General features: G+C 42.2%; 1 protein-coding gene across 5 annotated transcripts in view; it reads right to left on the bottom strand.

Annotated features, from left to right (window-relative positions):
* Nucleotides 1–1445: 1445 nt before the first annotated feature.
* Nucleotides 1446–26472, bottom strand: part of Atp10b (ATPase phospholipid transporting 10B (putative)) — a 311951-nt gene continuing 286924 nt past the window's right edge. For all 5 annotated transcript variants that reach the window (XM_060363835.1, XM_060363836.1, XM_060363837.1 and 2 more), the window contains 6 exons: nt 26309–26434; nt 17987–18187; nt 16222–16302; nt 14754–14858; nt 9881–10068; nt 1446–4286 (listed from right to left, as the gene is read on the bottom strand). In XM_060363835.1, coding sequence (XP_060219818.1) covers nt 3803–4286; nt 9881–10068; nt 14754–14858; nt 16222–16302; nt 17987–18187; nt 26309–26434 — 1185 coding nt within the window. In that variant the 3' untranslated portion in view covers nt 1446–3802. The remainder of the gene's footprint in view (nt 4287–9880; nt 10069–14753; nt 14859–16221; nt 16303–17986; nt 18188–26308; nt 26435–26472) is intronic.

Genomic DNA, 26472 nt, shown 5'->3' on the forward strand with positions numbered 1-26472 from the left:
GTGCAGGGGAGATATTCTATGGCGGTGCAAGGGGTAGCTCAGGTTCCCCTAAATGCTGGTATTATACTTGACATGGTGTGGAAAGGTCTTTTCTTAAGTCACGTTGCTAGGCTGTGCCAGATTTGGGAAGAAATTCAGGCACCCTCACCACTGTGAAACCCTGCCTTTCAAATACGTCATCTGATTTTGGTCCCCGCCTGCTCTCTGGTCTTGCCTGGAGTCGTGTATCTCTGGATAAGCACACAGCCTCTGCTTTTAGACTCTCAGAATACCACCTGAGACTTGCTAACTGTGACTTGGGACCGCTGTGTCTTTATGTGACTTTCTTTATCTCCCTGTCTCCCTCTACTAGGTGGGGAAGGATGGCTGCAGATGACATTCAGTTTCTTTAGAGTGCCTCTCATGTAAAAGCAAGGACAACTTTGACCACCGTGGCACCTGGTGGTGAGCAAGTGTACAAGCTCCCAGCATAGATGTCATGAAGCCATGCAGCTTTCTCCCCCTCTTACAATTCTAAAACCATGTGACAAGGCTCAGCTGGCCTCCTTGGGATAAGAGACCATGCAGGACGGAAGACACCAGATCTTCAGCTGGGTGGTCCCAGATACATGTGAACTCCATTACATTAGGCAAAGTAAGGATGAGGTCAATGCATGGAACTTTGAGGTAGCGGTGGATACAGTTGAAGCTGCTGTAGTAGCTAGATAAGTTTCACCTTGCAGGGCTGCAGTGGGTTTAGGTGGTAATATACGGTATCTAGCACACACTACAGTAACCCCATACAGTTATTAGGACAACATAATCCCGGGAACATTTCTGTTTGATGTCTGTCTGATGTGTAGTATGTGTGCGCAGGGAGGATGGAGAAGAATGGAGATCCAAATTTTATTCCTCTTTGCCTTAAAACAAGTGCTCTCACTGAACCTAGGTTTGCAACTGTCAAGTCTCAGAGATCCTCTCCTTTCTGCCCACCTCACCCCTCTGCCACAGAGCTGGAGTTAGAAGCACATTTCAGTACATACAGATTCTTATATAGGGATGGGGATTCGAACTCACCTCCTCATGCTTGTGCTCTGCGCACTCACACTGACAATGAATGATGAAGAGAGACGCCTAACTCAGCCTAGGTTCTGGTTAAGAGAGAAGCAGCTGAGCGAGATTTCCTGAATGCACGTGCTGGATGTGTGGCTTCCAATCCTTACCGCCCACAGAGCAGTCTGAGCTCCACTCTCACACTGGGTCAAATAGTCCTAACGCCCTGAGCCCTGGGAAGGTAGGTACAAGCTAGGTATTGAGTTCTTCACAGCCCAAGTTGCACTGTAAGTTATCTAGTCAGGACTTACTGAAGTTTCTTGGATAGATAAATGAATAAGTGCAAAGAAGGATGAATGAATGAATGTTCAGGACCAGGATTGATAATATATCCAAAGAATAAGAATTTCAGATTGGTAGGGAACTATGGAAAAACCAAGTTTATTTTTTTTCTTTCTAAAAAATGATGACATGTTTCCAGTCAATCAATAAAAAGATTATACACACATAATATATACTACACACAATCAATACCATTACATTATAGAGGGAACGCCAGAGCTTCCCTCTGAGTGAGGTGGCATGTTAGACAGGCACACAGTTGGTTTGGTTCATGAGAATGGCCAGAGTAAGTGACCACATTGTGACCACATTGGGCCAGGCTCCCCCAGCATGTGAGGAACTAAAAATGGGACCATCCCGGGTAAACCGAGAGGGTCAGTCAGGCAAGAAAAAGAGCAGCATCAGGATGCCAGGAAGAGTGTGGGTTTCAGGAAGGGGTAGAGTGTTCTGTTCTCTTTCCGTTTTCCTGTTTCCTCTTCTCCTTCTGAAGTGAGGCTCCCTCTGTTCCTACTCGGGACTGCCCCTGCTTTTTCAAAGCCTCATCGGTATACTTCATGTAATTTGGACTCTTTACACCAGGAGGTAGAGCTGCTTATACCTAATTTGCAAGCATGGTGGCCTGCTTCAAGGTCCTTTAAAGACTACAGGGAAAGAGCAAACTCTTAAACTCCAATCTACTGGAGTGCTGTTATTTTCTCGAATATACTGCTGGGATTTCTGATTATTGGCAGCAGGCAGGAGTCTCATAGAAAAAGAGGGGGTGAGATCCAACTTCTGATGAATCTCTCTATTTGAAACAATGTATGCCTGCTTGGTTACCCCTCATCCCCCTACCTCTTGCATGACCATACCACTTTTTTTCCTGTATGATACTTAAGTCCCCACCTTCTGGCTAATGCTGGCATCAGTACAGGGCAGAACTTGAGGATGATGCTCCAAATGGCTCCTCCAGTCTTTGTTTTCCCCAAGGCTGGACAGGGAGTCAGCTCACTCTGCCACCGTCATCTTGATAGTTGAGCTTTTGCTGAGTATCCTTCCTGAGGAATTACTTAAGTGACAGGCCAACTCATGACTGGTGATGATGACGTAGGTACAAACGCACTGGCTTGGATATCCTTGGACCTTTTCCCCCCAGTGTGTAGGCACTTTCTCAGGGGAGACTGCGGCAAAGAACACTGCTTGACTTCTCTTTAAAAAGTTGGAATAGACCATAGCAGATCTAGATTCTCTTGACAGCCTTTTATAGGAACACTTCTTTGAGTTCTTTAACATTTTTAGCATTTTCAAGTTTCTAGGGACGCGATGTAATTCTTTCCCCATGACTGCTTAACTTAGCTGAATCATGGGTCAGTGATGGCCATGACATTCTGGAATAAGCTGATTAGTGTAGGTTTGAAGCTTGAAGATGTCCATTTGCATTCATAGTTGCTCTGTCATGTGGGTCTCTTCCTGAGGGAGGCTGTATTAAGCTCTCATCTCTGATTTTTTTTTTCCCATTGTAAGTGTTGAATGAGGATGAGGAATTTTATTTCAAAATAGTCTGATGAGGAGAATGCCGTGTCCTTTGGAATATTCCTTAGAAGGTGGGGCATGTGGTCCATTAGTGAAAAAACTTTTATATGTGTATTCTTGTTTCTTACATGAGCTGTAACCCTACAGTCTTTGGTAGTATCCACTGTACTACTTATAAATCCCATTTTCATCTTTAGATGTAGATGTCTTTGGCTTAGATCAGTGGTTTTCAATCTGTGGGTCGCCACCTCCTTGAGGGTTGCATATCCAATATTTATGATTCATAACAGCAGCAAAATTACAGGTATGAAGGAGCATCAAAATAATTTTAGGGTTGGGGGTTACCACAACACAAGGAACTGTATGAAGGGTCACAGCACTAGGATGGTTGGGAACCACTGGACTAGAGGAAAGAAGCAGACCCAACTCTGTGCACAGAAGGGATGGTATTGTCGTCATCGTGAAATGAAGCCCTCGTGTGGAAACTTGAACTCCTGAGGTGATGGTTTGACAAACCTAGTAACTTCCATGTCTGATAGATTCCCAAGGTTTATAATACTGGTTGGAGCTGTGGATACTTGCTGTCTGCTTACACTGGGTCATAGTCTTTACTTACTTAGAAAGGCATAAGGATTTGCTTTGGCTATGAAAGCACAATGCAGTAAAATCATATTATCTCTGTCCAGACTGTTGTTTTCAAGATGTGCTTCCTGGCAACAGAAGAAAGCAAGTAGTCAGCTGGCCTGACAGTTTTCCTCAAATCCTTTGGGGGCAGCATTTCCTGAAGGAAGTCAACCCTGGTGAGAAGAATTGATAAAAACTGGCAGTCATTCCCTTATAGAGAACAAAGGGGACTTGGTCACTCGCTCAGTGATTGGGCTGGAGTTTGTATCCATCTCTGATTTCTATAGCCCCCTCATATGGTCAGTGAACTCTGAGACCGGCGATGGCTGCCTTTGCTTGAGTGGCGAGACACATCCTTCTGACCCCTGGCATAGGCTGCGGGAGCCATTGTCCTGGTTGGGCCCAGAAGGCATTCCCCAGACGAGAGTTTAGCCAAGGTGTCTCCTGAGCATGCGTCATCTCTCGAGTGCTCTTTGCTGCTCCTTGGACCCTGGAGAATCCAGTCTTCCACATGTTTCTGCCTGGCAGAGCTAGGGCTCTTTGAGGCACTGGTTCTTAAGTCCTGCTGTGCTTCAGGTGGTGCTGCGCGGCATGGGGGTTGAGTGTGGACAGTGCCAGCAGCAGCAGGAGCAGAGGCAGAGGCAGGGACAGGCCTCTGTTTGCTTCTCCAGTTCTGGATCTCTAGGTTTCTTTTGTCTATGGGCAGCTTGTCAATTTTCTGAGCTTTCGAGATTAGAGACTTTCCACACGTCCCTTGTAGAGACAGGAGAAAGTACCTGGTTAAAACAAAACAAAACAAAACAAAACAGTTTTTGGATTGTTGTTGAAGGGATTTGGGTGAGCTTGAGTGTGGCAAGCCTGACTCTGCCTGGCCTTCATTAAAAACCATTAGATTACATTCCTAAAGCTAGCCACCAAGGTCTATTACCTTATTTGGCCACTTCCTCCTCCCTGATTACCAAGGCCCTGCTATCAAAGTATTCAAGTCCAGCAATCAAAAGCCTCCTTTGGCTCACGTAACTAATTAACATGCCCAATTAAAATTAAACACCTCATCCCAACACAGGACAAACAACCTTTCCCTGTTCCCTTCCCCTCCTCCCTTGTCTTTTCTCTCCTGTCTTTGTCTCCTATTTCTTGCCCTCTGTCCCTCTGAGGTAAATAAATCTCCCTTGTACTAAGTACTTGGTCTTGGGGGTCCTGAGCCGATACTTTTCTTAACAGTTGTTGACTCTTAAAATTTCAGCACTGAATGGAATCCCGGAATCTAACTTTTCAGAGATCATCTTTATTGGACTTTCTGTGATCTTTCTCAAAGCTACGTGTGGCTGCCTCTGGTGGTGGGGAGGAAGCGTGATAACATCATCAAAATATAACAGTTAATGCTCATTCTCTATCAGGATGTTTGAAGAGCTTTGCTGATCACTGAGTCATTCTTTCAAAAAGAAATCCATGTGCCTGGTACAGTCAAGGACCATCAGGTTGTCTTTGACCAGTGATAGGCACACATGCTTCGATCACCTGAGGACATTGCTGCCTTAGTTAATGTGAGTGTATTTTGTGATGCTTGTACTTTAATGGAATTGTCTGATGCTGTGTTTCTCATTTCTTAGCATGTCTGAGGAACACACTATACTTTTATAGTATAGTATAGGTATATACTTCACAACTATACTTTTGTTTCCTTTTGTGTACAGAGGTGGAAACTAATCCAGGGGTTTGTCCAATGTCAAGCTATGGTTAGATCCAAGTGCTCTAGGTCTACATAGATCTGCTAGATCTAGTCTCTAATGTACTGTGCAAATGTCAGGTGTTTTTTTTTTTTTTGGAACTTTATATAATGAGTCTTTACCCAAAGGAACTGACACCCCTAGGTACTGAGGTGAGATCTCTGACGTCTCCTGAAAAGGCCTGAGATCTGTAGCTCACTTTGCCTGGCCTTCTTCCTGCCAAGCTGCATATAGCCTTCAGGAAGCTCTAAATTCATCTTCTGGATCCAAATTTAGCCAGGTGGAAGGTGAGAAGGTTAAGTATACGGTTATCTGGTATCACAGGCCACCCACATTCTCCTTTCTGAGTGTTATCTAAAGAGCAGCTCACCTGGCCTAGAGGATATTTACCATGCTAATTTTAAAGCCTCTTAAGAGAATATCTCTAATTCTACTGTATTTGAAAGTTGCATAATGAACCCACAGGGGCCAAGGGTTTTTTGAAGACTAGTAGATTTTTCCAGCTCAGATAAATTTTGCCTTATTTTAACCTCACCAATGAGTGAATAGGGCCATGGTTATGCTTCAGGAAAGAGTGGACTCCTTGTCTGGAAACTGAAATTTCCCTAGTCTAAATCTCTCCTCCAGGACGCCACCTTTCTCCTCCATCCTTCAGTCAACAAACCTGTGTCAGTTTCCCACACTGGTCATGTCTAACAGGATTAAGCTTTCAACAAGAGAAAACTTCTACTCTCCTACTGCAGGAGAGCATGGTTGCTGATAGACAGAAAGAAGGTTGGTCTCATCTGAAGACCATCCTTGAAGAAGCACTTGGGCTGAGGATTGAGGTTTTGCACATTCAGGTACCTGGGTGAGCCACAAAACTCAGGCTGAAGTGACAGATCCTAGATGGGGATGGAAGGACCAGAGTAGACAGGGACTGTGGACCATGGTTTTGGTTTTGCATTTTATTATAGAGGCCCAGGGAAGATTTTTTTTTTTTTGTGACTGACAAATGCATGTCTAGATCAGACTTTGATGAGTTAGTAACTGATAGTGGGAAAAGCCCCAGTAAGAGACAAAATTGTATAATTTGGGGTGTGAGGTAAGCGGCCTGTTTATGATGTCATCTGTAGAAACGGAAATTGCAGATCCAAGAAAGATACCACAGGCAGAGGTAGTGACTTGTTGCTGTGCAAAATATAGATACACAGCCCCAGGGGATAGCAAGGATAATGGCCAGTGGGTGATCGGGGCCCTGGCACTAGCTGAAGGGAACTCTAAAGGTTTGGATGGTGAATCATAAACAACGTTTAGGTGCTCTCTGTTCTCTGCAGACTAACTATGCACAGTGCAGTTGAGGAATGAGCTAGAGAAATGCAGCTGGAATCAAGGAGGGGCCTGTGGTGGGAAGCATCTGTTAAAAAAGATTTTCAGTTCAGAACAGTGATTCCTGTGTCCATGGAGAAAAATGTAAAATTAGGAGAGCAGAGAACCTGGGATAAAGGCTTGCCACTCACTCTGTGTATCCAGCCTGTGAGTGGCAAAGGAAAGAAAGAGAAGAGGGAAGAGTCTAAGCCTATGTCATAGAGGTCAAGGGAAGAGGCCCAAACACTGGTAGTGTTCACTACAACTAGTGAAAAAGATTTAGAGGTCGCTCTAGGACTTAAGCTTGGTGTATTGTTCTGTTTTTAAATCTGTAAGACTAGTTGTATGGGATTTGTGATGTCCTTTTGACCTGGGTAACTTAACTAGACTAAGATTAGTGGTCCTACTTATCACAAGATTGGGGAGTAAGATCAATTCATATTATGAGCAATGTGACTTTAACTTGAAGCCAGGAACAGTTTTCTATGGCAAACATTCTATCATGTGGATTTCTATAAACAAACAAGAATTATGCCAAGGTTGTAAGTCAGGAATCTTTACAACTATTAGAATAATCCCTCCATTATCAGAAGAAATCCCTTTGACCTTCGTAAATAGAATTAAATGAGAATTCAACTTTGTGCTGATAACATAGAATAAGCAAAGATTTGGCCTGTATGCCATGGTCACTAGCAAGTACATATTTGCTAATGTTTCCCAAACTCATCTGTTCAGCACGCCATCAAGCTAATGCCCATCTGCTCATTCCACGTGTGTCAACAGTTCTTGCACATGTTTCAAAGGCCTTTCTTAAGCTGCTGCTGTAACTCTGTAAGACTCTGGCTCCAGTCATTATTCAATGAAAAACACTGGACTTATGAATTTCTTTCTAGTTTCCAAAAGGGATGTGGAATAGAGAAGCTCTCTGGCTGTGTTAAGCTCTGGCTTAATCTCAAAATCAAGGGAACAACAACAACAAAAAATCTAATTGTGGGGCTGCTCTATACTTTCCTAGAGGACCCGAATTTAGTTCCCAGCATCCATACCAGGTGGCCCACAACCATCTGTAACTCTATCTTCAGGCATCTGACACGCCTCTTCTGGCTTTCACAGGTACCTGCATACAGGTGGCACACACATATACAAAACAACATCCCCTCAGTTCCCCCCCAACCCTTACATTTCTGATGGAATTTTCCCAACAAGGATGTGATCCTTCCAGACCTTCTCAGGCTTTTTGACCCCAGGGTTGCATGGAAGAAGGGGTGGGTGGGAACTGAATTCTTGAGGCCTGTACTTATTCTTAATTTTTGCCTACTGTACACTCTGAGGAGCCTGTAGAGATCAGGCACCTTCAAACCTGTATGACAGACTTATGTACAGTGCATCTGCTGCACGACGACTTGTGAGAAGCAAGAGTCCTGTTCTATTCATCTTTCTGATTGTCTAGTATCCACTGCTCACTCATTTCAGAGCACAGATCACGTGACAACAACTGCTACACAATGGCTGAATAAGACACAGAGGTCTTCTCATCCTGCCTTCAGAAGAGATGAACAGAATTTGAATGATGGGAAAATTGCCAGTAACAGATATTCACACAATTGGTGGGGATAGCAGGTATTTTCTACACTCCAAGGAAGGCAGGGGCCACTGCAGAACTTCTGTGAATGGTTGTGCTGCCATGAGGTCAAAGGGTAAAGAGCTGTGGTGGAGGAAGAAGCAACCTGTAAGTGAGAGGGTACGGGGCCGTTAGAGTGTCTAAGCACATTAACGATCCCCGAATTTGAAGCAGGTCGGGCGGAGATGAGCTGTAAAGCTGTAGGAGTCAAGGTGGGAGGCCCCATTCAGAACTCGAGCCTGTGACGTTGCTAACCTCCATACTATTTGCCAGTGTAGTATTTTCACTCTCCGACTCTGTACCAGAAGTCATGGTTCTGAGATGTCTGAGGAAGGTGAGAAAGGTGGCTGAAGCAAGGTTGCTAATGGCCCTCCACCTACTGCAGGGCAGAAACAGTTCTGCACAGTGTTGCCAGCGCCCACCTACTAACTTGCAGTGACAGCTGCTGCCTCAGTTCTGATGCGCAAGATGATGATGAGATCACGAGGCAAGAGAAAGTCTAAATTTGACCTACAAAAATTTTTGTTATGAACTGTACCCATTTTTCTGACTGGAGTGTGGGGGCTGGAGAGTGGAACCCTGGCTTTTGCATTAGGAGAACATTGCTCCCACTGTGGTTTGTATTGGAAATATGGGGCCATCTGGGTACTTTCTTGGGCATTCAGCTGTTTCAAGGACTAGAACCTTTGCCTAATACTTGGCTGATAGAAGGAAGAAACTTTGAGGTTACGCAGTGTATATCAAACATGAGAGGAGTACCACAGAGAAGCACTATTACTGATAGTATTTTCTTTGAAAACATGAAAGCTGAAGCTTTTAGGTTGGAAGCTTCAGAAAATAGCACGTGAGCATGAATGATTTATCTGGATAACAGAGCTTTTTAAAAAATGCTACACGTGTTTTAAACTTAAGTGATATTAAAATGTTGGGTATTTCATGAAAAGTTAAAAATTTCTGAGAGGAATCTGAAGTTCTGCTTCACAGAACTTTTCTGTGGTGACAGGAAGTTCTTTCTGTGTGCACTGTGTGGGGCTTGCTGGGACTGCTGCCTTTCCTGCAGGCACAGATGCACAAGACTCCCCAACTAATAGAAAAAGATTAGGGAGCTTTAAAAAAAAGTGCTCCCTTACCACACAACAAAATTTATAAGCCAGGGAGGTAGAATGACGGCTCACACATTACATGTCACAACGGAGGCCATTTTGCTTTTCTATGGCCAACCTGGGACCAGGGTCCATAATATATATCCTCTGGCTTATTGTTCTTTTATCCTAGCACTTTCTCTCTGGACAACAATCTCAAGGCTCCAGTCAACTTGAATGATTTAGAGTTTTTATGGAAACACACCTCTGGGTCTACCTGCATGGGTGTTTCTAGAAAGGTTTAGCAGAAGAGGGAAGAACCACCTTGGATGTGGGCTGGGGTCCTGGGCTATGCAGAGAAAGTGAGCTGAGCTCCAGCATTCATGTGTGTGTGCTTTCTGAGCCCAATATGATGGGCTGCCAGGACTGACTTTATCTTCAAACTGGGAGCTGAAACAAACCCCTGCTTTCTTAAGTTGATTTTTGTCAGGAATTTCTTCACAGCAGTGAGAGGTGTAGCTTATATACTTGGGCTATGGGGACTTAGGGGAGACTGGGGATTTTGAAGAGCATTGCCCAAGAGCTCAAACCTTGGTAGAAGAGCCACAACTGGTGTGAGGAGGCAGATGAGGTAGAACGTGGGATCTGAGAGCTGCCTTTCCATCACCCAGTAGGGATTGGTGGGGCTGTTGCAGGTGACACAGGTGGCGTTGTATATTAGGGAAACCACGAAGTACATCAAGAAGCTGCCGAGGAGGACAAGGCCATGGAGGACAGTCTGTGAAGAAGACAAAGAAGATGCTGTTGGAGGTTCTCATCAGGTTATGGGGCAGCGAAATGCACACAGCTGAGTTAACCTTTGTTTTAAACCATTCTGAAGAGGCCCACATCAAATGCAAAATGAGCAATTGAATGGATCAACTATACATATTGCTCTACCTAGCTGGGTTGTGAACACTGACTCAGCTTTTAAAATTCTCTTTAAAAAATGTAATGGTTAAGAGCATCCTAGATAGTAGAATTTATTTGAGATGAATATTTCAAGTATACTAAGCTTTATAAATACAATTAAACCAGATATTTCTTCTAAACGGCCTGACTATTCTTATTCTTGAGTTTAATTTTAGCATTCATCATTTTTAGGAAAGTTTTATACATGTTTATGGATGTAGTCTTACTTTATCTTTATATATATGTATATATATGCCAGTTGTTTGTTCGAATTGATGTTTCTGTTTACTCCTCAATCTATATGGTGAAGCTTTATTTCTCAACTGATAGTACCTGGGAATAGATTTAGTGCTCTCATAAGAAGAGACACAAGAGAAAAGACACCTTTTTCTTCCTTTCAGGGAAGTGCAATAAAAGACATACCTCTCTTCTCAAGATGTACAATAAAAGACAGTTGTCTAAAACCTGGAATGAAGGCTTTCCCCAGACAACGCCTGGGCCAGGATGCCGACTTTGGACTTGTAACCTTAAGAATGATATTACACAGCATTTCCCTGAGTATTAGCCACACCACCTACAGCATTTGTTAGGACCCTCCCCACCCCCAAGCCGACTAAGTTAACTGCATTTTCTTTCACTCAGCATTCTATTTGGGAGCCATGTCTACGCAGATGATATGCTTCTAGCTTGTTCATTTTTAAGCATAGAAGCACCTTGACTTTCATAAAAAAGTTATGCCTTATAAGCCAGTTGTAAGTAGGAAACAGCATAGGTTACAAATGCTTCAGACTCTACCTAACCCCCAAGGGCTGTGCCTGGCAGGGTAGCACAGAGAATGGGTTGCTTGCCATTGCGATTGCATGGAGGCTGCTGAATTTAACCCTGCAACTGTGTTGGGAGAATATCCCATCTCGAGGGTACTTTAAACCCTTCCAATTGTTTTAAAAATCACCCTCTAAAGCAGGGGTTCTCAACTTTCCTAATGCTGCGACCCTTTAACACAGTTCCTCATGTTGTGGCATTCTTCAACCACAAAGTTATTTTTGTTGCTACTATATAGCTGGAATTTTGCTACTGTTATGAGTCGTAGTGTACATACATGTTTTCCAATGGTCTTAGGTGATCCCTGAGAAAAAGTCATTCAACCCCCCAAGGTGGTCATGATACACAGGTTGGGAAATGTTGCTCTGGAGTCTCTTATTAGCTTACAGTCTGCTAATAGGATAAGAAAGTTCCGTGGCTGTACTTCTTCACCATTGACATTCGGTTGAGAAGATTTACCAAAACAGAATGTTTCAGTTACATGATTTTCTATTCTTGGATTGTCTGTGCTCATGGGGCACCAAAATTACTCTAGCCATGGAATACAGATAATTGTCATTTGAACGTAGGTGTTCCTTAAGGTTCCTGTGTGGCCATCTAAGGTTCTATGTGAGACCAGAGGAGGTAGGAAGTTTTGGGAAAGCGATTGAGTCCCAAGGGCTTGGACAAAGAATGGATTTATAAAAGATGCCAGAGGGGGAGAATCTTTTGCCATTATAATATAAGCACATAGTGTCCACTTTTGGCTCCCTCCCCTAGAGAGATCTTTCTACAAAGTAAGACATCTTGGAAATAGAGGAGTTAGACCATAGGCCCTCCCCAACTTCCTGTCCTCAACGCCAACTATTTGTGCCTTCATCTCAGACTTCCAGAAACCTGAGAAAGCCCTACTGTTTACAAGTTTTGCGTGTAAACAGATATTTACAGATACTATTTGCTATAGTATCCCAAATAGTCTAAGACAAGTCTCCTTTCTTATTTTCTAGTCCATGAAAAAAAAATAGTAAAAGATAAAAAAGTTTGATCAAACTCACTGTATAATCCTGTGGAGCTGGTGTTTCTGGGGACAGGATTTAGGTTTTTTTATTTGTTGAGTTGTCTTGACTATGCTTTGGTAAACTTTATGCTTAAACACCAATTATCATCTTCATTCCTACTGTGGTTTCATGTCTTCCCCTCAGGCAGCTTTGCTAGAGCGTAGTTTTACTGGAATACTGTGGAGCTCACCTTTGTTCTCATATTGATTTTTTTTAACCTTAAAGAAAACCTATGCCATGGTGTTTTTTTTTTTTTTTTTTTTTTTTTTTTGTTACTTAGCAAGAGGTTATTGTTCACCATGATTTTTTTTGTTTACTTTATGTGATATTTAATGATTAAGCTAAAGTTAAAGATACTGAAAAATGAGAATACCTAAGGAAAAAATGCACAGTGAAATATTTCTGTTTTCTTAGTTAAATCAATTACCTATTGTTTTAGAATATTCTTGCCGAATTCATTATGTTCCTTTTTTTTTTTTAGTGAATGATAAACCTCATAGTTTATTTGAAATGACATTAATTTTAAAAAGCAAAATAAACACGGATTAATTATATACATTAATGGGCCATTAACTTACTGCTGCTTCAATTGTTGCCCTTCAGGTCTTTGAAGATAATTAAGCCTTTGTTTTTGAGCAGCTTTTGCTTTGGTCCTCTAGGCAAGTTCCAGGAAGATTTACACTGGAACTTCCCATAAGCACTAGAAGATCTTGAGACTATCTCTGCGTCTTTTTTGGTCTTGTACAGTTTTACTATTCACATTTACGTGGTGTAGCCATATCTATTTTGATTAATTTTAATTCCGAATGTTGAGCTCTTCAAATATTGCTTATTTACTTTCCCCCTCTTCGTTTTACATTGTGACTCCTTTGGTATGAACACCGGAGCCATTTTTCCCAATCACCATTCATTTTAATAACTTTTTATTACATGTGTGTCATTCTAGATGAGTCTCCAATTTTACTTCCCAATTTGATACTTTCTTTCTCTTCCTTCCTTCCTCCCTTCCTTCCTTCCTCTCTCTCTCTCTTCATGCTTTCTGATCTAGAATGCATTCCACAGATTGTACCTTCAATTTCAATAACATGTTTTCATTTTGGGGAGTTCTGAAAGTTTCCTGAGCTGGGCTCCATTATAATATCAAAATCATGTCTTTGACTCTTACATCCTTCACTCACTGTTTCTGATATAACTATACCCCAGAAGCTTGTCAATACCATATTTTCCATAGCTTGTTTTGTAGGGTAAATATAACTGAATTAGCAATAAATGGAGCCCTCAACTCCCCTAATATAAAAGAGCCAGACTCCCTTCTGGCAAGTCTGTGTTCTGCCTCCTAGAAAGCATGTTATACCTGACCTCTTTTCCATGGCTTTGTAGCCTCTTCTGGTACTGGTGACCCATCAAGAAACTTACCATGAATGCACACCAAAAGAAGCACAGCCAGGTTTATCACTTTGTTGTCATTAAAGAATAAGATTTCCATGATGAAACCTCTCAGACCCAGCAGTTCTTTTGGTACCTCTTTTTGGCCTCTGACTGTAGCCTGTGATGATGGTTGGGGCCGAGGTGGAAAGTTTCATTGCAGAATGTACACATGCATTGAGCCTACTTGGGAGCATTTTTAAATTTCTAGTGCATGTGCTCTCAGAAACAGTCATTTCAACATGACTATGGGAAGATCTTTCTGTACTGTGGGCTCCACATGCCACTAAATCTTATGTCTTCGTGTGGTTTGCAAAGTAGTTAAAAAGCACAGGGATCAGAGTGCTAGGGCTCAAAACTCACTTCTATGAGCTGCTTGGAGCCAGTTTCTTAATCTTGCTATATCTGTTCCTAAATCTGTAAAGTGGGAATATAAAAAATAAATCTAACACCAAGGGCATAGTGAAGTTAAATGAGGCAATGCATGCAAATAATGTAGGTCAAAACCTGGAATATAATTTTGAGCTCTTTAGAGTTATTGATGAGTGAAACTCAGAAAGATAGTTCTTTCGTTGTACGTGTGTGTGTGTGTATTTTATAAAGTTAGAGGTTGATTTTGGTGTCTGTTTTTCTCAGACTCCATTTTATATTTTGGAACAGGGTCTTTCATTGAACACGGGGCTCACTGGTTCAGCTAGACTGGATAGCTAACCATCTCCAGGGATCCTCCTATCTCTGCTTTCCTGGCACTGGGACTGCAGGTATACACCGCCATGTTTGGCTTTTATTCAGGTGCTAGGTATGAAACTCAGGACCTCACCTTACTGACTGAGCCTCCTCCACAGCCTGCCTTTTATAATTAAGATGCCAAAATATGATATTTGAAAATGCTTGATATGTGGTAATTAAGTTAAATAGAAAATAGTTTCATGTATACAGCTTCAGCTGTATTCAGGCTAGCCTTTCCTCGCTCTGCAGTGCTCCTGAATTTTTCATCAGCATAGATCTGGTTTTGGAACTATCTCAGTGATTTATGTGTGTTAATGTTGTCATCATAGCTGGATACTGAGGCCAACAATGCCAATTCCACTGCTTTACAGGTCACAATGAGAAATGCATGAATTTACTGAGCTACATCAACTATATTTAGTAAGAGAACTCAGAAATTTGAGTGCATCCAATGAACAAGAACATGATTTTAAAGCTCAATGGCCTGTGGGGTCCTTACCCATGTCTTCATTTCCATTGCCTGGTGCAAGAGGATGGTGGTGAGGGAGATGGTGTTGATTGGCGTTCCAAAAGTAAAGACATCTATATCAGAACCTCTATAGGTCTAAGGAGGAAGAGCAAACAGGCAGTGTCAAGTAAGCATTCCTGGTCATGTGCGAATTTAAGGGTATGTGTTCAATACAATGACGCCAGGAGTCAAGGGATGGGAAGAAACATGGTGAAGAGAGATGGGGAAAAAGACGAGGTTGATTCAAGAAAGTGACAAGATAAGAAATGAGTGGGATTCAGTTGCTTAGGAACATCTCTGCTCTGGTAAAGGCTGGGAAACAACTGTGCAATGGGTAAACAAAGGCTTTCTTGAGCTTTTCCCAGGCACTTCACTAATTGCTGAGGGTATGTGTGTAAGGAGTGTTTAAGGAGTCTGTGGTCTATGAGGCAGGGCAGGTGATTGAATACTGTAAGAGGATGGGTGAATGTTGTAAGGATCAGACACCATGGGAGCACAGTAGAGACATTCTCAGCTGAGACCAGATTATAAAAGGAAATTGTAGTCCAGACAGTGGGTGAGTCTAGGAGTGGGCAGTATGATGGTTTTTGTCAGATTGATGTGAACCTAGATATATTTGGGAAGACAGAATCCTAGTTGAGAAAATGCCTTCATAAGACTGGCCTGTAGGCAAGTCTGTGGGGTACTGTCTTGACTAATGGTTGATGTGGGAGGGTGCTATTCCTGGGCTGGAGGTACCAGGTGCCAGCAGGCTGATCAAGCAATTTGAGGAGCAAGCCAGTAAGCAGCATGCCTCTGTCTCAGCTTCACTTCCTTCCTTTATGTTTCTGCCTCAAGGCCCTACCTGATTTCCCTCGAGACAGACTATGATTTTGAACTGTCAAGCTGAATAAATCCTTTCTTCTCTAAGTTAATTTTGGTCACTTTTTCCCCCCATAGCAATGGGAAGCTTAACTAAAATAAATGCTTTTGGTTCTTGGTCAGGAACTTTAGAGAATAAGGCACATACGATGTCATCTTGCCCATTGTGCCTCTTTCCTTTGGGAAGCTGGGCCAAATCCTTTGTAGTTCACTTCAGAAGACAGGAGAATTACAAACATGATATAATTTAATGGTGATAGTATACAGCACATGACAGGCACAGAGAAGGGGCCACTGCTGTAAGACGAGAAGGCAGAAATCAGACAACGTGATTTCTGACAACATAACCCCATATCTAAGCAAGGCCATGAACCAACTCCAGATGGTTTTCCCATGAGAATAGATGTAATAACATCTTTTGGTTTTTCAAAAGCTATTAGAAATGAAAATTTGCACAGCCAGGTTGGATGCACCCAGCTACTAATTTGTAATCTCTGCCATGATGTATGAAAAAAGATACCATTAGCCTTGATTTTGGCTAATGAAGATGAGTTTCCCATTGTGACTTGTATGTCCATGATGCGACCATGTGACTTACCAGGTAAGGAATAAAGAAACAGACGAGACTCTGGTAGAATGCATCAGCCATGGACATCCAGAACATTGGTAGGTTGTAGCACTGCAGGGAAGAACATACCAATAGCTCAGCATCCTGGCAAGCCTCTGGTCTTTGCAAGTACTTTCCTTGTGTGTGGCTGGGCTTGACATACCTTAGCTACCTTGCATACCTTAGCTACAAATGAACAGTGTTATATAGCTCTGTCACACACACACACATACACACACAGACACACATTATTTTGTGGAAATTATGAATCTTCTCTGAGAAATGCTTTCTTTTCCCATAAAATATGGAGTTCAAGGGAACTAAATGCAATGGTGCTTTGGTATCTAAGAAGTACTGTCAATTTCACTGACAATGCCATGCATTAGCTGTCACTCTTACTGCTATTCTGGATTCACTAAGTGTCGTCTGAGAAGGAGAGCTCATTCATAGACAGGATCAATGCTCCCAAGAGTCAGAGATCAACCCTTTCAAGACAAGATTTCTCATCTGTGCTTCGCTTTTTTTCCCTTCTTGAGGAAAAGGGAACATAGTTTATTATACTTTAAAAAAAATGACAGATACTCAAGGACCATACTCTGTAGCCAGCATGGCTGTGGGGAGAGTAAAGTTAGAAGAGCCTGAGATGGGCTGCGTCCCTTCCCTTCTTTTTGGCTGCTAGGGCTGCTGTATTTCTTTCTCCTCTGACTCTGGGTTAGGGCTTGGTTTGATTCTTTGGCTGTCCACAAAGTAACCAATGGCTCTAAGACACCACCTATTGCTTTGTTCTTCTTCACATCAGGTGCCAAGGCACGTACTGTACTCTTGGGTGTTTCAAAGCTCTTTTCTTACAACTCCTCTGGAAGCAGCCAATGTTATGCCCATCTCTTCTATCCAGCCTTCTTGTCTGTGCCTTGGCTAGTCCCATCCCTTGGACTGTTTCTTTAAACTGTTCAAAGGCTTCAGTACAGCCTTTCTAGAAACCTACTTGGTGACTTCCTAAGCTCCCTTAAGTTTACCGGATAAAACTAGTTCTAGCCTCTGTTATAATCTTGAGGTCTAGTTCTGCCTTCCTTAGAGTGAAACAGAAGCATTCACTGAGTGCCTTACTAATGAGAAGGAAACTAGCTGTTAGTCATAGGGAACCTCAAACCAGGAGCTATGGTTTAGATGCCACTTGAGTGTATCCTCAAGGGATCTTATGTTGAAAGCTTGGTCCTTAGTGTGGTCATGTTTAAGACCTAGAGGTGCCTAGAGGAAGGAGGTTTGCTCATTTGGGAAAATGCTTTTCTGGATGGGATTAATGCTGGTGTCACAGAGTTGCCTGTTTTCAGACTTTAGCATCAAAACTATGAGATAAATAAAATCTTTTGTGGCATTACACAGCCCTTTGTTTTTTGTTAGAGGAACAGAAAATGGACTTGTAAACTGGTCTTGGAGGTTTAATTTGCTGTACTTCACATCCTGGAGGGTTGGGATCCTATCACATGTACTCTCCACTTGAGCTATGGCATTTGACATGTGATATAATTAAGACGTTATTAAAATATACTTAGTAGGCTTATTTAACATTCTTAGCAGCAAGTTTAAAACCGGTCAGCATCACCTAAAGTCATACAGGAGGGTAAGAGACAGAATTGTGGCTGGACAGTAGAGTTCCTGACCAGTAGCCCAATATGCTTTCTCTGACCTGCAGGGAACTGTCAGAGGTCAGGGAGAAATCTGGAGCTGTGTCCCCATGGCTCCTGGAGTTCCTCACCTCAGAGTTCTGGCCACTCTTGTATAATTCAGGCAATGCCAGGAGTGTTTCTGCAGAGACATCTTTATCGAGAATTCCAAAGATGATGGGAGGCAAGGACGTGAAGAAGAGATTGAAGAATATCATCTGCCAATAATCGATCATGGTGGAGCCGGAGAAACCACAGAAGAACTGGTACCAGAATAGCAGGTTGACATAGCACTGCAGGCAGGGAACATGGCATCATGAGTCACATTTCTGCATGTCCTATGATGGACATGTTAAGAGTACATGCCTGGGAAGTAGAGAGGCCAGCTTTTACATCCCTGGGTTTATCAATTACTAGCTCTGCGACCTGGGGCAACCTTTGTCATATTTCTGAACATCATTTTGTCATTTATCATGGCACATAATGTACAAATAGTATCCCAGTGGTAATAGAAAGTTGGAGAGGGGCGGATTATAGAAAGCTGAGCTGTGGACTTCTAGGTAAGATGGCAGGCTACAGGTTGTCTTTGTATAACTCTGAGAAGGAGATGGTAAAACTAAGAATAAAGAGAGTTTATCCTTAAAAGAAATAGAGGAAAAGCTTAGGAAATCCATGAAGCGAAAGGAACAAAACTGTGATAGAGAAGAAGGTGACACAGAACCTGGTAGATGGGAGGAGACTCAGTCACAGCTTCCAAAAGGTAAGACAGATAAAGGCTAGGAGGGATTCCCCCCAGGATAAGCCCACAACATCCGTGAGAGTCAAACCCAGTGGATTGTGGTGAGACAGAAAATTTGTCTAGCAGCTGGGTCAGCAGTGGAGACGAATCCCATCTTGCCATACTGTAACTACGAAGACAGCAGCCGAATGTCATCTTGAGTGTGAATTTAGTGTTAAAGAGTGAGCTATATCCTTGGGCTCCTGAGTGTGGGGAACATTTAAAGATCATGGAGCTTTAGTTTGGCGTGGCGTGGGGCTTGGGGAAGGAAGGCTCAGCTGTTGAGCAGGGGGCTGTCTCAGGGCAGGAAGTGTATGAAGGGAGACACTCACCCACTCAGGCTTACCCTTAGGTCTGATGGAAATTGCGTCTGAAGTCAGGGGTTAGATAAAATTCTGAAGCCACTTGTTCTGTAGAGCCCCAACCATTGAACTTCCAAAAGTATGAAAGCACGTCCCCTGTGTTCTAGTTGCTTCTCAATAAGTTTAGGCAACCCTCCCTTCCCCAGCTAAATCACCCACCCCAGATGGAAGAGCATACCTATCTCATATCCTGCAAACCCAAATGTGGCCAGCAGACACCCTCATATGCAAGGAAGGAGAGTGCCTCCCTCTGAAGAAAACTCTGAGGAATATCAGTCGCATGTCCACATAAACCAGAGGATAGGTGAGAGGTCACAGTTTTATCGGCCCCCTCTGTGTGTACTCGCAGTTCCCAGTTTGAGGGCCCAGAAAGGAGATAAACTGATACCCACCTCTTCTCTCTCTCCCTCCATATTTAGCACATGTTTTTATTTACTATATTGTATTAATTTACATCCATCTAATTTTTATTTATGTATCTTTCTTATTCATTTTCCTTTCTGTCCCTCCCTTTGTTTTCTTCCTCCACCATTCCTCTATCTTGAGTAGTATTTCGATTTTACCTTATTGGCCTTTACAAAGTAATGTGTTTAAATTTAGTTTTTTGTTTCTCCTCTTACACTAATCTAATTTCAGACTTTTTCACTATGGGGAGAACTTTTAAAATTTTTCTTTCATTTCTTTCATTGCTACTTACGACATTCTTTTCCACATCTCCCCCTTTCCATCTATTTAACTAGGCTTCTCCTTTCTCTCCTCTTTCCCCATCTCCTCCCTGTATCACATTCATTACTATTTTCATACTTTGAATAATTTTTTTACTTTATAGCTCATGCTATAGTAATTTGCCATTTTCAGCTGTGGTCATTGATAGACTGTAACTAAGTATGTTTCTTTTCTTTCTTTTTTTTTTTAAAGATTTATTATTTATACAACGTTCTGCTTGCACACCAGATCTTACTAAAGATGGTTATGAGCTACCATGTGGTTGCTGAGAATTGAACACAGGACGTTTAGAAGAACAGTGAGTGTTCTTAACCTCTGAGCCATCTCTCCAGTCCCCTAAGGATGTTTTTAGATGCATGGTGCTAGGGACTGCGCCTTCAAGACTCCAGTATGAAGGTTCCGTGACCCAAGTGTATAAAGAGATATGTACAAATTGCTAGACAGAAACGCCCAAAACATGAAAAACAAGACAACTCCTTCACAACTACACAATTCCCCATCTATGGGACTCAGAGATAACCAAATAGATGAAATGCTGGTGGAAGGTTTTAAAAACTGTAACAGAGTATACAAATAGGCAGCTAAATTCAACAGGGACCCTAGAGAGGAAAGTCATAACACAGGAGAAGAATTCATCAAGAAAATTAAGATTCAGATGGGGGGCGGGGAGGGAAGAAGTTTTAAAGAGTTGGAAATGAAAACTCAATAAACCAAATAGAAAATCCTGGCAGAAGGCATTACGCGAAGGCTCAAGTGGGCAGGAAAAAAAATGCCAGGGATGGAAGAGAAGAATGATGCAACCCTGTATTCAAATATCGGTAAGAGAAGCAAAGGGGTATGATCACAATGCCTTCAAACTGTGGGGTGTGACCAAGAGTTCAAACTTAACATGTGGGATTGAAGGAATAACTGGCATAACATAAAGGAACAGTCAATCTAGTCGATTATATAATTATAATCAGAAACCATCACAATCGGGAAATCACAGATTGATCTGTCTTCATCCCTGAGATTGAATAACCGGCAGCCACGAAAACTGTACCTAGAACTTTAAAATTTGACAGAAACAAAGACACGTGTCGCATATTCTCTCCTATCTGTGGTTTTTATCTTCAAATCTTCAGAAGGAAATACGAAACTCGGAGTAATGGCAGAAACCTGGAAGTGAAAAAGAACTATGGGGGGATGGGGTGCTAGAGAGGAGACTAGCAAGATCCAAAAGATTCGAACGGGAAAATAGGAAAATATGGAGGGTGGCTTATCTGGGAAAGGGGAGAGAAGTCATTACAGGAAGAGTGGAAGGGAGAAGTAATAACACTAAGAATGCTTAAAAAAGGCCACTGGACCTGCCACTTGTCCCCCTCATGAGCCACAGGCCATCTAGCAAAAGCCCCGGCGCCTGCTATGAGAAACCTTTTTGAGTAGTTGATCATAGCCTCCAAGAGACTCCCCAAACAACGTAGGCTATAGTTGTTGCTCTTGGTTGCCTCCTGTAGGTTGAAGGTCATCTCCTACTGCCAATGACCATGTACTTAGAAGATTCAAGCTGGGTCTGACCCGAAAGGCTATTCTCTGAAGATTAGCTTTCATGGTACTAGCAAGTGCTAAGTATGTAAGCTGCCCAAACAGGAGGGCAATCTATAGTCCTTCCTGTCTGTGATGCCTATGGACCATAACAATGACCAGCCCTGAAAGATACCCCTAAAGGAGGGAAATCATGCCTGGTATTGAACACTTAGCTAAGTATCTGGGGTTAGTGGAGTCATGAGTCTTAGAGGAGAAGCTGCTCTTGCTGCTTTACCGCACAGCATAATTCCTAACCGCACTTTAAGTACTCACCCTCACGCTCACGGATAAGTGAAGCTCACACTCCTTACCAAAGAAGCTTCTCTTTAGAGCCGACAGCATCACAGAAAATTATCAACTGCTCACAATACCGAGGTCAGTATCTATTTTGGATATCAACAGTGAATGTTCCAAGTAGGAAGTAAGGGAAAAATGTCTTATGACGGCTTTAAAAAAATATCTAGGAATAAACTTATAGTTTCTTCATAATGCAAATGTTTAAGATGCTAGAAGATAGAAAGAACCCCCCTCTGTGTGCATAGATGGCCAGAATTAACAGTAAAGATAGCAAGGTCCCTAGAAGCAATCTACAGATTTATAGAAATTCCCATCAAAATCGTAGTGGCATTCTTCATGGAACTAAAATTCATACGGATGCACAAATGGCCTTAGATATTGAAAACAATTCTTATTAGACAGTGAAATGCTAGAGACAATGCAACACTCCAAAACAAATTCGATTACAGAGTCACAGTAACAGAATCTGATGCTGTCTGGGAAGGCAGATATGTAGACTAACGAAGTCGAATTTTTATAGAAAAAAGTAAAAAAAAAAAAAGACTTTTTAAAAAATGAGTCATTTTTATATCCATGTGCTGTGTGTGTGTGTATGCCTCTTGAGTAAACGGTGCTAAGAAAATTGGATGACTTTGAAACTGCTGTGAGAAAACAAGATATGGGTACAGGAAAGGATTTCCTGAATGGGACTTCAGAGGTTCAGGCAATAATCCCCTAAATTGACAAAGAGAATTAGATGAAATTAAGAAGCTTCTGTACAGGAAAGCTTCTAAACAAAAAAACAACAAAACATCTCCACTGTGAAAATACAGTATATATAATGCAAAAGGAAAGACTGGCAACTGTACATGAAAATGGGGCTCATACTCAGGAAGCACAGGTAACTGTAATATTAAACACCTATAATCACCAAACCAATACATGGGCTAATTAACCCACCAAGATAGTTCTCAAAATAGATACAATTGTTCACTATCCTCAGCTATCAGGGAAGTGCGAATTTAAGCTGATGTCAGCAAGAAAGTAAATGACAATGGAGGAGGAGGAAGGAGGAAGCCTGTTCACAGCTGGAGGGAACATAACTTGGGCAGTTACTATGGAAATCTCTATGGAAGGTCCTCAAAAACTGAGCTGTCAGAACTGACATGATAGAAGTGCCATGCGACTCATTTTTGATATATACCCCAAAGACTCTAAGTCAACACACAGAGATATTGCATGGCTGTGTTTATGGTTGAACCATTCACGATGGCCAGGGAATGGAGCTAGGTGAGTGGATAAGTGAAATGTGTTGTAGATCTACAGGTATTTACACATGTGTGTTTCTAGGCCACGGAACTAGAAAGAATCACTGGGCATATTTTAAGGGGTTGGGGATAGGACAGTGCAATACATGTTATTGGCATGGAGTAGGTAGGGGGGTTAATGAATGAGAGCAAAGTATAATGACAGTGTATGAAGGGGTCGTGATGAAACCTATTACTATGGATGCAAACTGTAAAATTAATAAAAGCTCATGAGAACCTTTCTGATGGGTCTTGTATCTCAGAGGAGTGAGTAAGAAAATCTGCTTAAAAATGCCATTTTCTTTAAAACAAGGTCTCAGTATGGAGGCCCAGCTGGCCTGAAATTCACTATGTAGATCAGGCTGGCCTCACCCTAGAGAGGTCTGTCTGCCTCTGCTTCTCAAGTGCTAGGGCTAAACATGTATGTCAGTACACCAGGGTACACAGTACCCCCAAAACTGTGAACTAAATAAATCTCTTCCCAAGATGATCCCTCAGCCTCAGGGAGTTCTAGTGATAGGAAACCCACTCATGTGAGGGTTGTAAAGCCTCAAAGCCCACCCAAGTGACATACTTCCTCCAGCAAGGAACTACATCCTGAAGGTTCTAGGACCTCTCTGAACAGGGCCATCAACTGGGGACCAAACATTCAAATACATGAGCCTGTGGGAAACACACAGGCCAGAAGAGGGCATCAGATTCCCTTACAGATGGCGGTAAGCCACCATGTGGTGGCAGGGAATTGAACTCAGGAAGAAATGGTGTACTGGGTTGCCATTGTCAACCATATCATAAAACGGTTTGAAGTATGGAATTAGCCTTAGGAAAAGGAGAAGTTCAAGCTCTGAGGCATCGATGGGGGTGGGAGGGTCTCTTATAAGAATGTACTCAGCAGTTTTGTGCAAATTAGCACCCTCATTTACTAATTGCTGGGTTAATTTTTTTTTTTTTAAGACACGGTCTTGATATGGCTTTGAACTCTCAGTTCTCCTATGTCAGTGCTGGGATTAAGTGCCACCATATCTGACATGGTCAATGTTATTTGGAAGAGGCTATTTATTATTAATGACAATAACACATTAGTACTATCATTGGTTCTAACGATGATTACAAGCCATTCTTTAGCGTTTGTATCTATCACATGTGAAACACCTTTATAGCACATCACCTGATTGGTGTCTAGTATGTCAGATGTGAAGCATGTGTCAGATGAAGCACATGTCAGATGTGAGACTGTTATTAATAGTCTCAACCACACATGAGGTTATTGCTAATATCATTAAATACATGCTTTTGATAAATATCAATACTGTAATGATGCTGTTATTAGCTCCACTCAAAGAACAGGACTCCAAGACACTCAGCTGCCCTTTACCTTAGTTGAAAGCTAGAAACAAGCACCTGAATTTTCAAAGTTATTTCTCTTCAGTCACTCTGGGCCTTTTCTGACCCTTGGTCCTATCTTTGGTTTAGGTAGTAAGATTTGTCTAGACACCCATAGCCAACAAAGTAGAAAGTATTTGTTGCCTTGTCTCTACAGGAAGAAGTTTGTTGTCCCAACATTGAAAGAACATCTGATGGTGGAAATCTTCTCCATGGCTCAGTCCTCACACTATTCCCACTGGCTAGCCTGGTGCCCAGCTCACAGCAGACATTTAATACTTACTTGAATGGATGAAGTAAATCTTTGTTTTGTCCTGACGCTCATCTTGAAAATTTAACACCACAGACTATACTCTTTCCCCAGAGGCTGGGTTCTACTTCCCCTCTAGTCCTTGCCTCTCACAGGGAACACGCTGAACCCTTTGACAGGATGGCTGAGATTGGGTGCCCATTCTTCCTCCCTAGATGCTCCATTACAGTAATTAATTCATTGTTCAAATTTCAGAGCAGGCAGGGTTGTAATTCCCTCTGGAATTGGTTTCGGATGTGGAAGTCACAGTTCCCCACCCTCTAATTGCAGCTGGGAGATAATATAGCATCAGTATTGCGGTTTTAAGCTTGGCAACATGCTAGAAATAAATATCATTTGAGCTGTGATAGCATGGCTGGCTGGAGATGTTTCTTTCTGTTTTACAGATTTAACGCAGAGAAGAGGCTGTGCTGATTCTAAAGAATGATTCCTTGGATGCAAAAGAAAAAAATTAAGCAGGGTATTTTGAATTTCAAGTAAACTGCCTTTCATTTTCAGAATGAATTTCAAGTCAAATGGAGCGACTTGTTTGCATAGACAGTGCCGAGACAATATTGCCAGCCAGTTGATTGAATTTACATAATTTTTGTTGTGCTGTTCTTTTGCATATGCATACGCATTGAACTTTGGACAGACAGGCTCATTCCTGAACAAGGAAGACTGTGTCAGAGCCTAGAACAATGGAGTAAGAGGAAAACAATATAATTCTATAGACTACTATATTTGCCTTTTATTTCCCCAGTGTTAACTGTCCATTTTTCCTTAATTGAGACTAAATCAAATTTTATTTGGAACAAATATCCTTGAAGTAGGTGATGGAAACTCAGTTCCTTGTTCCATCCCATAGTTCAACTATATGTTTTGATATATTCTTATAGTTACTGTTAAATGTGGACTTTTAAAATAAGAGCCTTTGATAACTTTAATGCCTCTGATGGTGTTTGCTTTGGGGTATTATCAGGAGAGTAACTAACTTTTATTTAGGATACAGAGCCTATCATAGGCCACAGACCCATAATAAATGAACCAAGCAACCATGAACTGAAACCTGCAGAAGAATGAGCCAAAATAAACCTTTCTTCATTAAAAGCTGAGTATCCTAGGTATTCTGCCACACTGATGAAGAACTGGCCAACTCAGAGCATGGGTGAGAAAGAAACTATCACCTGCATTTTTAAAAAAATTATTTTATGTGTATTAGTGTGAAGGTGTCAGATCCCTTGGAATTGGGGTTAACAGTTATGAGCTGCCGTGTGGGTGCTAGGAATTGAACCTGGGTCCTTCGGAAGAGCAGACAATGAATGCTCTTAACCACTGAGCCATCTCTCCAGCCTCTCTTCACCTGTATTTTATAGATGGAGAAATAGAAAGTTTTGAGACATTACCAAATATGGAAATCTGGGTTGGGACTTAATATATCTGATCCCAGGATCCACGTTCATAAGCATTCCTGCTGTCCCTTGTGTGCCAGGTGCTTTTCACACCGCGTTGCCAATTCTTGTGAGAACATCGCAGCAAGATTTAACTACCCTCTTCCTGTTTTAAAATTAAAGAGGAAACTATGGCCTATGGGCATATGAACAGTGTTGCCCAAAGTTGCACAGTTAGTGAGGAGGTTCCAAGTCCATGTCAGCTGACTGATTCCCTTGTGCAGAAATGCATGGTCCACTCCAGCCTGGGTGGCGGGTCACACTGAGGCTACTCACCACATTCTTGTAGAAGTAATACACAACCATCCTGGCCAGGCGTGAGTAACACCAATGCCCGTGCACAAGGAGCAGCTTCTTGAGGTGGCTGAAGCGGGCAATGGCAAAGTCGCTGGACATGACAGCCTGGGAGGGGAGAGCAGAGACATCAGTCTTTACCTGCA

Source organism: Meriones unguiculatus, chromosome 11, assembly GCF_030254825.1.
Source record: "Meriones unguiculatus strain TT.TT164.6M chromosome 11, Bangor_MerUng_6.1, whole genome shotgun sequence".
NCBI classification, from domain to species: Eukaryota; Metazoa; Chordata; class Mammalia; order Rodentia; family Muridae; genus Meriones; species Meriones unguiculatus.